This window comes from Lutra lutra, chromosome 3 (assembly GCF_902655055.1).
Source record: "Lutra lutra chromosome 3, mLutLut1.2, whole genome shotgun sequence".
In the NCBI taxonomy this organism is placed as follows: domain Eukaryota; kingdom Metazoa; phylum Chordata; class Mammalia; order Carnivora; family Mustelidae; genus Lutra; species Lutra lutra.
The window spans coordinates 71,779,525-71,794,755 of NC_062280.1; the positions used below are offsets into that span (position 1 = coordinate 71,779,525).

The 15,231-nt window shown below is 34.8% G+C and overlaps 1 protein-coding gene across 5 annotated transcripts in view; it reads right to left on the reverse strand.

Moving 5' to 3' along the window:
• Window positions 1–1,363: 1,363 nt before the first annotated feature.
• ATF2 (activating transcription factor 2) overlaps window positions 1,364–15,231 on the reverse strand; it is an 84,596-nt gene continuing 70,728 nt past the window's right edge. For all 5 annotated transcript variants that reach the window (XM_047722232.1, XM_047722233.1, XM_047722235.1 and 2 more), the window contains 2 exons: window positions 8,645–8,750; window positions 1,364–3,917 (listed from right to left, as the gene is read on the reverse strand). In XM_047722232.1, the coding sequence (XP_047578188.1) occupies window positions 3,691–3,917; window positions 8,645–8,750 (333 nt within the window). In that variant the 3' untranslated portion in view covers window positions 1,364–3,690. The remainder of the gene's footprint in view (window positions 3,918–8,644; window positions 8,751–15,231) is intronic.

A 15,231-nucleotide genomic window follows, 5' to 3' on the forward strand; every position in this document is an offset into this window, starting at 1 on the left:
ATACATGCCAGAGACAAGATTTTCCTGTCCTCTGAGACAAATCAATGCCAACATGAATTTGACCTTTTAGTATTTCATCAAATTTTGTTAGAGGAGAACATCACCTTGTCTTCATGAAATCTTCCATTTAAAATCATGTAATCCAGATTAAATACATTTGTTAGAATGTGTACCTTAATGTAAAAATTCGCCATGTGATTTTTTGCATCTCTTCAGATTGGCTCAACCTAAAAGAGAAGACTGAAATACCACTTCACATGCTCTCCAGCCTCTGTTTAGTAAACACTTAGCCCTGGCCACTTCTAATACAATATACAATGTATTTAGTATGTTAACTGTTTTTCCCCAACACCTTCCTGCCCACCCTCCTCTTTAGAATGTAGCTCCACAAAGTCAGGGATTTTTGTTTGGGCTACTGGTGGATTCCAAGTGCCCAGAACAATGACCGACACACCTAGTTAAGCAGTCATTCACCGAATAAAACGAAGTTATACATGTGTTCAGTGATGTAAAAACATGGGGGTGGGGGAGAAAATCATCTTGCAGGCCACTTTAAGGACTCTAGCTCTGAGTGCAGTGAGGAGTGGCTGCCAGGATTTGAAGTAGGGAAATGCTATAAGCCGATTCACATTTGGAAAGGACGACTCCAGCTGTTATACTGAGGATGGGCTACAGGAGGCAGGGTGGAAGCAAGGAGACAGTTACAAGGCAAATACAGTAACCTGGGGGAGAAAAAAAATGAGGGCAGGGATCAGGATGATAGCAATGAACAGGGTGAGAAGTGGCTGAATTCTCAATTGTTCTGAAGGAAAAGCCAACAGCGTTTCCTAATAGTTTGGAGGTGGGCTGTGAGAAAAGAGGAATCAAGGGCAACAACAGAGTTGTCCCGGCTTAAGCAACTGGAAGGATGGAGCTGTCATCAGTGCCTTATGAAAGACTGCTGGAGAAGCACACGTGCAGGGAAGGTGGGAGATGATGAAGAGCCAGTGCTGGACATGTCACATTGAACTACAGTTGAGATGCAATGTTGGACACGTCATGTTCAAGATGTTTTGTTAGGCAGTCGCCAAGAAATGCCAAAGACTGGTAGATCTATGTGTGGCTGTAGTTGGGGGAATGTTCCAGGTTGGGGAAGATTAAAGGTTCACTGTATACAAATGGGGTTTAATGAATGCAGAGAAGAAAAGGCCTGAGCACCCTGCAGTTGAAAAGTCTTTCAGAAGGAATGAATTTTTATCATATAAATAGAAAGACTACCTGGTTCTTTTCAGGTAATAAACTTTCTGCAGGGGAGAAAAAAAAAAAAAAACAGTATCATTATCAGGTGATCTTACTTTATGAAAGACAGGTAAGGACAAGCAAATTATGAACATAATTTAAAGATAGAATTTATTCTCTGATGGTTTACTCATGCAAACTGCACATAAAAGAAAGTAGTACAGTTTGTGTAACATTGCAAATATAAGGACTCAAAATGCTAGGTACAGAAGTAGTGTGACATCCTGAAAGTCAAAATGGAATTTGTGTTTATACAACTAATAATGATTTTTATTTGCTGAGTACAGACTGATTTACAATGAAAGTTTTGCTAACCTTGGTTAAGTTCATTAACCGTTTACATGACTTCTTACATCTATGTAGTTTTATTTTACAGTTGCAAGAATTCCTGTTACCAAAAAACTTTAACTTGCATAAATAATAAAAGAAAAATATACTGAAGGACTTAGGAGAGTGAAAAAATTGAGGCTTTTCCTAACCCATCCAAACTACAATAAAAAATAGCGTTCTTGCAGAATTCATATTTTGTGCCTTTGAGATCAACTCCTTAGCATAACTATGGCAAAGTCACGATTAGAAATTCATTACTTTAAAATTATAAAATCAGTTAAAAATAAAAAAAAATTTAGAAGTAGGATTATCAACTAAAAATGCTCACTTTTAATAAGCCAAACAATAAAAATCCTATTATCTTCATACCTAAAAGTCCTGAAATGTCATTTGTATAATCTGAATGTTTCCCAGTTTGGAACTTAGGCAGGTGGGATATTTCCTTGAATTATCAAGGATATTTGATATAGGTTTTTTAAATGTCAGTCTCATTAGGAGATGGCACTGAGACGTTTGTAAATAGTGTAGTATAGATGCAGAACAAACTACACAACTTATTATAAATGCATTACAGATATTTACATAATGGAATCCTGCTTGAATGCCAGAAGTTGCTACTGGGTAGGACTCATAACTATTTTACAAAGTTGTCTTACACACATCTACTACTTTATTTTTAACAATTTAGTCTATTTTAAAATATTGTACTGTATTTTGAACATAACTGCAGAATAAAAATAGATAATGGCACATTAGAAAACTCAGTATCCCACAGATGATTGGATAATGAGAAAAGTATACCTACAATCATCTCATCAGAAACAAACTACATCATGGAATGTTAGTTATCCAAGCCTGCACAGTAATGACATTTTAAATTGCAATCATCTATTGGCCAGCATCACACTGAAGGCAACCTTAAACATTCAAGCAAAGACTGCTGGCATAAACTATTGAAAGAAACATACATACATACATACACATACACACACTCTCTCTCATCCACTCTTGCTTCCCACATTATAATTACATTGTTCTAAAGATAGATACTGATTTTTTTTCCCACAAGAAACGTTATCAAAATTTGCTACTAAAAGATGACAGTGCTTTCACAAGAATAAGTACAACTTAGCTTGCAAGTACAAGACAATGGGGGTAAACAGTCTTAAATTTTCTAAGTAATTTTTAGGCTTTTTCTGGCAACCATACCATACGTGATTATGCATAAACTTCTCAGTTTGTAACCTGAAATCTGCAAAAAACCAAAACCAAAACCCAATTTCAAAAAATTATTAAGATATTGGATAACCCTGTATCATAGATTATATAATTTCATATTTTTAACAGCCTCAAAACATAGGGTTTAAAATACTGAATTTAAGACTCGAAAAATAGTCATTTTGAAATGATAAAGGATTCCAAAATTCATGTCTACTTAAAATCTTAAAGAAAACACACGATTAATGATCTTGATTTAGTTTCAGAGTGTGCATAAAAGCATCGTATGTCTCTTACCATGTTTTACTCACTTAAAACGTGTTCTCTAATGTTTTTCCTTTTGCATAATGTGCAAAATAAAAGGCAAAAAGATTAAAAGCAAATCTCTATCTCTCTCTTGCTAGTGCTTTATGACCTTGTTAATATTACAAAGTCAACAGGGACTATGCAGAACTTTGGTATAAATGATAAACAATACTACCATCACAGTTGAGGATTAAGAGGTGGTCAAAAGAAATGGAAGTGGGAAGAGATTCAGTAACACCCCCATTTATTAAAACACCACCAAATTAAAAATGAAATAAACCACAATGAATTATAATACAATTTACACATTGAGCACAGAAAATAAATCTAACAATATTTATAAAAAAAGCAAAATCAGTCTTTTTCCAGAGACTAAAATCTGTTGTTCAGTCTGATCATCAACTGCTGCTACACCAACTTTAGAGCCAAATTTAATTTCAAGTAAAAAAAAAAAAAATTTACAACCACAGATTTCGCATAAATGGAAACTGGTCTTTCCTTGATTTCCCTTTGAAGTCACTAATGAGTATCTAAAACTGCTGCACTGCAGGTTTTTAATCAACTTCCTGAGGGCTGTGACTGGGAGGCAGGAGCCATAACAATCTGCGAAAGTGCAGGCTCTGTACTCTGGTCTGCCATCTGCGTGAGGACTGAGGTGGCCACTGCTTCGGCCTTGGAGGTTGAACTGACTCCATTGGATGTGCTGACAGAACTATGCTGTATAGCTTCCGTATGTGGACTACTTGGCACTGACAGGTCTTCTGAACTATCATCTTTATCGGCGGCTGGGTGGAAAAAACAAAAGTTACTGTTTCTTAAAGACATCTGTAAGAATGTGTCAGTCATTTGTCAATATACAGAGTGAAAAGTCAGGCTTTTACAAAGTTGGTTACTGAGCTAAGTTGGTATGACTGGGCCTGAATAAATGAAAGGTGGCTCTAAGCTCGAAGCAGGCCATTTTACCACAGCAGGTCAGATGAAGTTACAATCAGGCACGGGGAAGCCTTGTGTGCCTCACAGAACAGAGTTAAGGTATTTGCTAAACAGTGTTAAGAAATCAGGCAGGAATTTGGGAGATAGCCTTGTACTTACAGATATAACCAAACACCAAGTAACACATTTAACAAAACCAGTCTGTTTGCCTACCTGCCATTCTTATTAAAAAGTAAAAAAAAATTTATAACCACATGCATAAACAAAATGAATTCTTACATAAAATTACATTTTCAAATTATTCCCTCTGCATTCTCCAGAACTATATTTATTCTGGCTGACTTTCCATCTACTGCAGCGATCGGTGATTACAACACCTGATTCTAATGATGCAGCCACATGAGAATAAGCAGTATTTAGACTCTAAATGCCACCAGCTGTTATAGCTGCATGAATTAATTGGGGTTCAAATAAAAAATTATATAAAACTCTAGACACTGCAATGGAAAAGATATTCAGAAAGGGGCTTTCTAAGTTTTTATGAAAAGCTACCAACTTTTAGGCTTGAACAATGAATCTCCTACACCTTTCTCATTTTAACAGGATAGATTCTAATAATTTCAGTTAGTGAAAAATTTGATATGCACAACACACAAGCAATTATAGTGTATGTAACTTAGGAGATACAATGATAACGTGAACCAGGAACTGTGATCCTCATCCCAAACTTAAGAGAACACTGACAATAACAGTGATGCTTCCTGGAGACTCCTCATCAAAGGTAATCACCATTCTGATGGTTCTTTAACCATTCCCTTTTTGTTTGAAGCTTTACCAAATAGGTATGTATATACAATATTATTTAGCTTTATCTTTGAACATCCTGAAAACAGTATCATACTGGATGTATTCTTTTGTACGTTTCACTTGGCATTAAAATAATTTTTTATTTAGTGCTTAAAAATAACAAGAAGGCTTTCCATTAAATCAGACAATGCAAACTGGCCTGCTTAATAATGGCCAGGTGCCTATTCTGAAAGTCAGTTATTAAAAGCCTCTGGACCCTTAAAACAGGACTTATCCCATCATTTGTGATACAGAAGACAGAAGGGGAGGAACCTGGCCAGCTAGACTTCAGTTCAAATAAAATTCATCATTTTGAAAATTTTCTAAATACAGTACTTACAGAATTTTGACAAGTTTACCTCAAATCCATGCAATTTTATAAAGCAGTTTTTAAAATGTATTAATTAGACAGAATGCCATCTTCTCTATAAATCTGCTAGAAATGCAAAATCATACCTCAAGATAAAAATTTGACCTCCAGATACAATAAAAAAAAAATCTATCCATAATCCTTTTAAAATTATATAAAGCAGAAAGGATACTTTTCTGATGAAGCAATAACAAATGTTATAAAATATTTATGATTCAGTTAAAGAGCCAATACAACAGTTATATATGTGTTCAGAAAAACCCAAACCCTGGCAATGACACTTTAACTGAAAAGAACACTAAAAAGTTCTCTATTTCACCTCTCTTCTTCAACAGGAAAACAAATTGACCTTTCTCTCAATGTTAAGTTCTAGGGATATGCCTTCTTTCAAACATAAAGAGGCTGATCTGTGATGAACAGTATAAGGAAATATAAATATGCAGTGGAAGGACTCATAATTAACTAGTAAACTGTAAGGACAAGTGCCTATCTCCAGACTTTCAGAATTAAGTAAAGCAAATCCTTAGGCTGCACAAAGCATCAGGTACTCCCTTATAAAGGACATAATTATAAATTTTACATATATAAAATATCTTTATAATGTGAAAACCTGTCCAATTCTAGAAGGTGAGGAGAGAAAAATCATTAGTATAATCACAAGCACTAGAAAGACTGAAATCTTACTGCACTCCAAGAGCCATTTTCAGCTCGAAAGCTACAAAACCCCCAGCTGTTTGACAATTCACACTATGAAGTTTTCCACCTATGTTCATACATATTTTCATTAATGAAAATATAAGCTCTCAATTATACTTAGGGCCCAAGAAGCTTTCTTTCCCACTTAAGATTATGGAAACAAGTAAAATACCATTTTAATTATGCCTAGAGATCTAGAAAATATGAATTAATGGTAGTAAGATCCACTCATGTTTTATTCTTCATAGAATCCAAACATTAAAAATGTACTCATATGTTCATTCACGTTTTATACCATTTGATTGTTAATGTGACCCCAATTGTCAGGGCTTTCCCATGACTGAGGGATTTCATCCTACAAGGTGGGGACTTTGAGCCTTAGAACTGAGAAACTCTATGGTGTGTGCTTTTATACTGTGACCTTTACCTGAAAGATTTTGTAATATTCTTTAGTTTCTGTTAAACCTTAATTTCACAAATGTTTTGAAAGTGTTAACTATTACAATTCACCACCATTAGCAATAGCTGTATGCTACAACATGAACAGTGTTAGGTATCTGAATTTTCCCACATTTTCTCTAAGATTTAAGCAGTCAATCTAAATACCTTGACTACTAAACAACAGAGAAATCTTTTTTTTTTCCTAAGACTTCAAGTTTGAAAAGAGAAATTACTTTAAAATTTCTACAAAACTCAGTTACCTCCTAAGAGCTGAAGGGAACTAATTCTATGCTAAAACTAAAGTTTTACTTCAGTCTGATTATTAGATGACTAGACAGAAAAAAAGGTAGGAATAACTCCAAACATCAAAAATGTCTTGTTCATTTCTTATAGTCTATACAACCTAGCATAATGCACATTCCCTAAAAAGTTATTAATCTAGGGGTGCCTGGGTGTCAGTGGGTTAAGCCTCTGCCTTTGGCTCAGGGCATGGTCTCAGGGTCCTGGAACTGAGCCCCGCATTGGGCTCTCTGCTCAGCGGGGAGCCTGCTTCCTCTCTCCCTCCGCCTGCCTCTCTGCCTACTTGTGATCTCTGTCAAATAAATAAATAAAATCTTAAAAAAACCACAAAACCCCAAAACTTATTAATATAGACTTTCAGTTTATTTAAGGGTATGTATGGCATATAAACTCTACATCTATAATCTTTATAAAAACCTCTTTATAAATTATTGCTTAAAATGAAAAACGGCTTGCCTTTACTCAGCATATGATGCCTTGATTATAGAGATAAAACTGTTGGGATTATCCAAGAGATTATCTAAGATTAAATAATTGCAGATGAGATAAATTTTTAATTGGCTGTAACTGAAAAATTCATTTTCCTTCTAATTTTGTAGAATAATTTGTATATTTCTTTTTGAACTATCAAAATTCAAGAGAGCTCTCTTGTTAAGAAAATCATATATGCATAATGCTGAACTCAGTAGCTTCTATAGGAAATTATGTTGTTAAGTCAGATGGGAGCCATAATGGTCTCATCCCTGCAGCAATCATTGTTAATACAAACCCCAAACATATTTCTATATGGGTCCAATTTACTCCACAATGTGTTTCACCATCCTGTGAAAATGACTAGATATCAAAGGACTGAGATTTATTTGCTCAAAACTGACAAAAATCAATGTTCTAAATATATATGGCAGTAAAGAGTTGCTAAATCTACTGAATCTTTTAAATTAAAAAATATTGCCTATTCTGATGAAACTGCTTACAATGACTACAAGTAAAGATGGTGGCCATTAAGTTTTATCGTGAGCACCTGAGGAACTGTTTGCATCCAATACAAAATGTTTCTTTCTTTTGAATTACTGACATTGGCAAATTAAAATGAAGTGGATACATATGGTTGAAACAATCTTCACATTTACAAATATCCTCAAATATCACTAAATCATGAAAGGGAAAGCTGTGGGTTATATATTATGAATGTTGCCTAATGCATCCCAGCTCTGTTATTTGTTACAAATTTGTGTACGATGGACAAAATTGGCCATTTATTCAAGAGTAACAGCTGGCTCCAATATTGTGCATCTTATCAAAAAAGGACATTACAAGAAGGAAAAAGCACAATTAACCTCTAAAATGCTGAAAAAAGAAGAATCTCATTTTGGGGAAAACATGTAAGAGAAAACTTAAAAGCAGATAATTTAAATAGTGTTCTGTTTTAGCATTTTTATGACTAAAAGACTCAATATAAAGATCTGAAACAATATAAAAATTGCACAGTGCTGATATTTAATAAAGAACAAAAGGACCCGATACTGTAAACAGGTACTCTATATTGTTAAGTGAAGACAGTTAATTTAAAAAATTACTGAATGGAGGGTTGGAAAAGAAGTAGTGTTTCACTGTCATTCTAAGATAAAATGCTAATCTGGGAAGCCAAAATATCATCAGTACTTACAGTATATTTTAAATTATTAACTTGTTTTGTTGGTGTATAATAATCCCTAGGGAAAAAGCTAGAAATAGGAAAATTCAAAAATTCTCAATTCTATAAAGTATATTCCCCATTCCATAATAACCTTGCAGAAGTTCTGATATTTAATATTAAATATTAGAACTGCAGTCTCTTGTTTTTCTTTTTTTTAATGGTAGCTCGGTTCGCTCTTGCAGTATTTCACTGATGTTGCCTAAGGCTATAGGTAATGGAACATTACTCACTATGATAGCCAGATTTCTTCTGCATAGCGGTTACAGGGCAATCTTTATGAGCCAGAAGAAGCTGTTTCAGCTGTGCCACTTCATTTCTCAGCAGGGTGACTTCACTCTGGAGAAGAAACAACTTATGTACCTTAACAGCATCAGACTAAACATTTCTTACTGTTTATAACAAGTGAAAATCAAGAATATCGGTTATTTTTAACAGAGTATCAAGGAATAAACAAAATATAGTGCTTAAATAGGTTTAATCATTACACATCAGTTTGCATATTTTAGCATTTGTACAAAGACTGCAACTTGTATAAAAATTTAAACAGATAATGACATGACTGGAGAACATATTTTGAAGTTTTTATATTATCATTTGCCTTGGGACTGCTTATGTATTACAGGTTACCCATAGAAGGTATTTTTTACTTATGTTGCATATTCTTTTGATTATTTGAAAAATCAGAAACATCAAGGGAGTCAGAATGAATTTCACTGACTCTGCACTTGAAAATGAAAAATTTATCCTGGAAACTCAATTAGGCAAGTTTTCCAGAAACTATGAAGAGCTCCACAGGGGAAACCACAATAACCAAAGAATCATGGATACTTAAAATGGAGCAAGGCACTGTGCTGGACATGGAAACAATGAAAGCAGATAAAATTATCTAAACAGTTTAGCTTCCCCTCAATCTAGGTAATTTGTATACATCTATATTTAAATCTGACAAATTAATGGTGGATTGTCCTAGTCCTTATTTTTTTTTAATCGATTTTATTTATTCATTCATTTTAGAAGGAGGGCACAAGTGAGGGTAGGAGCCAAGGAAGGAGAGGGAAGGAATCCCGAGCAGACTCTAAGCTGAGCCTGATGTGGGGCTTGATCCATGATGCCCAAGATCATGACCTGAGAGCTGGATGTCTGACTGACTGAGCCACCCAGGCACCCCTGGTGTAGTCCTTATTAAAAAATGAGCACTTCAATGAAATGTGTAAGCCTGATGATTCACAGACCTGTACCCCTGGGCCATATAATACATTATATGTTAATTAAAATAAATGAGCACTTCAGCCATTGTTTTGGATGTATTAATCTGGTAAATTGTATATAAAACTTCCAAATTAAGAGATTCCATTTAATTCCTTTTGGTCACCCTCAGATATTAAAGATGCATAAATTAGTGATAATTACCAACAATCAAGAGTTAGAAATAATGTGGATTTAATAAAATGGTAAGAAATTCTTAATTTAGAAACACCACTAAACTACTTATTTGAACTTATATTAACCTTAAGTATTCAGATTTCATCTATGAACCCAAAATTAAAAAAATATAACAAGCCTGTGTACTTTTCTAAGATTTTATTTATTTATTTGACAGACAGAGATCACAAGTAGGCAGAGAGGCAGGCAGAGAGAGAGGAAGGGAAGCAGGCTCCCTGCTGAGCAGAAAGCCCGACGTGGGGCTCGATCCCAGGACCCCGGGATCATGACCTGAGCGGAAGGCAGAGGCTTAAACCACTGAGCCACCCAGGCGCCCCAACCTGTGTACTTTTCTAAAAGCTCAGGCACTTTGTTTTCCATCCCTTGGTCTCCTAACCAGAAAGCTGAATGTAAAATAATTTAGCAGATTAGATGCATTAGCTTTCCTTAAGTGATCAATGCCAGAAACATAAAAATTCAAAGAATAAAAGTTAAGCAAGTCTGTTGGTTAGTTTCTCATACCCCTATAACAACAAACTGCAACAATACATTAAAGCACAAAACAAAAACTGATGCTTACAGTAAAGCTAAATATTAAATAAAGGCTAAATCGTGTTTACAAAATTGTATCTGAGATAAGAATGGGTGTGCAATGATCAAAAATACAAAAGGGGAATTTTTAGAATTTAGAATTTTGCTTTTAAAAAAATAAGTTGTTTAGAAAACTCATTTCTATGGAATACTGCAGTCAGTGTCAATAAACTAATTTTACAGCTCTTTATTAATGACACCAAAAATGAGAAACCAGGTTATGAATAATCTAATACATAATACCCAAAATCTCTCCCTCTCTGCTGTGTCAGCTTGATCTTGAGACTCCTAACAGGTTTCTCCTTTTAACTTCTGTAATATGAAAGAGGGCTGGATATGTATTTTTATTATTTTATTTATTTATTTATTTTTAAGATTTTATTTATTTGGCAGAGACAGAGAGAAAGAGAGAGCACAAGTAGGGGGAGTGGCAGACAGAGGGAGAAGCAGGCTCCCTGCTGAGCAAGGAGCCCGATGTGGGACTCCATCCCATGACCCAGGGATCATGACCTGAGCTAAAAGGCAGATGCTTAACTGACTGAGCCACCTAGGCATCCCTGGATACGTATTTTTAGTTCACAACATATAATCTCTTATAATCTGGTGCCTGTGACCACCCTTTCACATTAGTTTGACCTATAGGGAAAAAAAATATTTAACCATTTTGACCTATACAAATAGAAATTTTGAAAATATCCAATGTTGTCTCTACCTACAAAGCTTTCCTCTCCTTTTTCTTGCCTTGCTAATTTTTTCACTCATCTTTAAGAGTGAAATCAGTACAGTATAAGTTCAGATAGGAAAAGAAGTCCATTTCTGTGCTCGCAGACACGTATGCACATACATATGTACATTTACATAGTATTTACTACACAGGATTGTTGATTTTGGTTTACTTGTTTGCCACCTCTGTTGGATTGGGAATTTCTCAAGGGTAGGGATTATCTTTGCTTTTTGTATCCCCAGAGTACAGCACACAGCCTACTAAAGACTAAGTACATAGTTATATTTTAGAACTATGAGTAATTCTATGTTCAGGGGGAGGAAAAAAATTTCCAAAGAAAGGTGATATGAAGTTGCTTAAATAATATAAAACTGGTCAGAGGTCCTAATTTCATTATTTATACCAACAACTTCACCAATGTATCCGCACTGTTAATTTTCTCAGACATAAAATGATAATTGGCATATTTTACAGTGTCCTCTCAGTTACAGAATTTTTAAAAAATCACAAATGCCCTCTCTTCTAAATATCCTACATAGACATTCAGCATAAACCATATTATGATCTTTTTGGTCAAGGTAAACATTTTTGGTAAGATAAAGCAGATGCTGGGAAAAATTGTTATTCTGGTCTAAAATAAAATGTAAATTACTTTGGCATTGTCTGTACCATTTCTCCATTCCATCTATAGCTACTCAAAGGTTAATTATATACTATGAACAAAAAAAAATTTTTTTAAATTTAAAAATTTTTTAAATTTTATATGAAGCAGATTAGACTGATGAAATCATGACAGACCAAATCAGCCAACTGATTAATCTATCAAAGCTTTTCACTGATACCTGGCCATAGACTGAGGACCTGGTATTCCATTAATTTATGATCTCTGACTTTCTAGTTCAGCCACTATCCCCAAAATTAAAGAAATAATATTGGACAGTTTCTTCTTTGGAGAGATTCTCATTGCTAAAGATATGATTTTCTTCTGGTTTAGTCTTCACAAAAATCAAAGATTAAGTATCAAGATTCCCATCACATAGTTCCAAGGAGTGTCATGGATGTAAAACCTTACAATGGAGAACATGTCTGTAACAACAGAAAAAAAAATGACAGGTTTCTTAATACTTTGGAAATACCTTGCAAAATGAATGGGAATGACCCTTCTCTTATTCTCCTTCAGAGTATTCTCATACTTTGTTTCATGCCTGTCTCCTTTGCTAGACCACAAATTCTGTTAAGTGTAAGGACAATGTTTTTCACTGTTTTATCTCCTATGTCTAATAACATGCCCTGCACACAATGGATGTTTAATGACAGAATGAATAATAAATAACTAGCATTTGCATACTGTAGTTGTAACAGATTTCTCTATACCCTCTCTCTCGTTTGATCTTCATAACAGTACTTATTCTATGAGTATGAAAGATAGGGAAGTAAAGGCTCAAAGATTTTTAGTAAGGCCTAGTAAAAAGAAGTACTAGGTCTCAGGCTCATAATAAAATGCATGAAGTAGTAGTGGCATCACTGTTACCTTCTCCCTCTCTAGAACCTGGTTAAAACTCAGGGGAAAAGAAGAAAGGCAGTGATAGCATAGAATACTTTTTTTTTTTTCTTCAGGAATTAAAACAAACAGGTTTAGCATCTTCCAATTGTCACCATTCCTTTATATTTCAAGCGATAAATAAAATACTGTTTGGGTGGGTATCAGAAATAAAAGAGTTGATTCTTTTTTTTTTTTTTTTTGGATCCCTTTTAAGTCAATAGAGCAATAACAAAACCTCTTCTGTTATCATTAACTTATCAGTGAAAACTCCTCACATATCCGGCTATGGAAGAATGCTTTTTTTTCCCCCCCAATTTATTGAGCTTCTACTCCACACACATTTTGCAATACCTGTTTTAAAAGCAAAATCTACAACAAAAACTCCCAAGTTTTATACAAAGAGTAACTGTTAAGGAGCTACTATTAGTAAAGAATCTGCCTTTGTTCACAAAGGAAACATGCTGAATTTGTAAGCTGAAAACAAAATTCAAAAATGAGTGTAACTGAAAAAGCCACAAAGAGGTGAAAACTCTTTCAAGATAATAAAATCATATCTTTTTTTTTTAAAGATTTTATTTATTTATTTTATTTATTTATTTGACAGACAGAGATCACAAGTAGGCAGAGAGGCAGGCAGAGAGAGAGGAGGAAGCAGGCTCCCTGCGGAGCAGAGAGCCCGATGCAGGGCTTGATCCCAGGATCATGACCTGAGCTGAAGGCAGAGGCTTTATTACCCCACTGAGCCACCCAGGCGCCCCAGTCATATATTATCTTTAAAAACATAATGATTGATAATCAACAGTCTCCAAGTTTTGGTCTAGATTGCCATCTCTAATACAATTTGATGAAATTGTCTTTTTAGCAACAATTTTAGAAAGCTAAAATATAATTAAATTCAGTGAGTGGGGCAAGAGAGTTGAATAATTAATGCTCTTTAAAACCTAGTATGTTTTTGGTAAAAATATGTATAGTCACACCTCAACACTCGTTAAAATTTATTTGTAACATATAAGTAACCATGGGTCATTATTGCCCACTATACTGATCAGCTAAGCCTGTATGTCATGTGAAGGATTATTAAGGAAATGTAGAACGATGAATGTTTTCACATAAAGTAGAGTTTAATTATTTCTCTGACATTCAATTTTCTTTACAAGTCATTCTGTTCTTCACAGTTAACGGTTTTTCTGTTGGCAGACTGAAATTTTTTCTGCCTGAATCTGTCATAAGCATGTTATTAACTCTTAATATTCTGAAAACCAGAATCTGTCACTTTTTAAAATTGTTTTTGTTTGATAACTAAAAAGCAACAAAAAAATAAAATCACTTATCCACTTGAAACAACAGAGAAAGTCATAATTGAAGGACCTTTCTTACCAAATCATTCATGTTCTCAACAGCCTTTTCACAACTTACTCCTGGTATATGTGATTCCTAAAATTCTACTTATAATTTAGGGATTCATTCCTATACCAATTTCCTTATCTACACATTTGTCCAATGTAACTATAAACCTTTTATTAATGAAACAGAGTTGTGCTATTTTAGTGTACACTTTTTTTTTGAGTACTGAGCTGACGTTCCCATGAGCTAGACTGGACCATTTTATTTTTTAAAAAGATTTTTTATTTATTTGTCAGGGAAAGAGGGAGAGAGAGAGAGCAAGCACAAGCAGGGGGAGTGTCAGGCAGAGGAAGAAGCAGATTTGCCACTGAGCAAGGAGCCTGGTCCGGGATTCGATCCCTGGACCCTGAGACCATGACCCAAGCAGGAGCAGACACCCAACCAAATAAGCCACTTAGGCACCCCTAGAATTAACTATTTTAAAGTGAACAATTTAGTGGCATTCAGTACATTTACAATGTTGTGCAGCCACCTCCCTCAATTTGGTTATAAAACACTTCTGTCAGTCCAGAGTAAAACTCCTTACCCATTAACCAGTTTCTATTTTCAACCACCCTTCCTCCTGCCCCCATTCCTGGCAACCATCAATCTGCATTTATCTCTACGAATTTCTCTCTTGATACTTTCCTTTTTTTCTCACAGAAAGAGAGAGAATCTCAAGCAGACACGACACCCACATGGAAAGTGATGTGGGGCTCGATCTCACTAGCCTCAGATCGTGATCTGAGCCCAAATCAAGAGTCTGCACTTAACTGAGCCACCCAGGCACCCCCTTCTAGATATTTCATATAAACAGAGTCATAGGTGGCTTTGTTTCTGGCTTCTTTCACTTAAGGAAAAATGTTCTGAGTTCATCCACATTCTAGCATGTTCATCCACATTCACTCATTTTTGCTAAATAATATTCTATTGTATATACATACCATAATTTATCTATTCATCTACTGATGGACATTTGGCTATTTTCAACAACTTTCTTTTTATCCCTAACAATATATTCTAATTTTCCAGGTTAACACATACATATGAACTTCATTTTCTTCTTTTGCAAAAGTATTTTAAAGAGCATCTCTTAGGGGATGCTGGGTGGCTCAGTTAAGCATCCGACTCTTAATTTCTGCTCAGGTCATGAT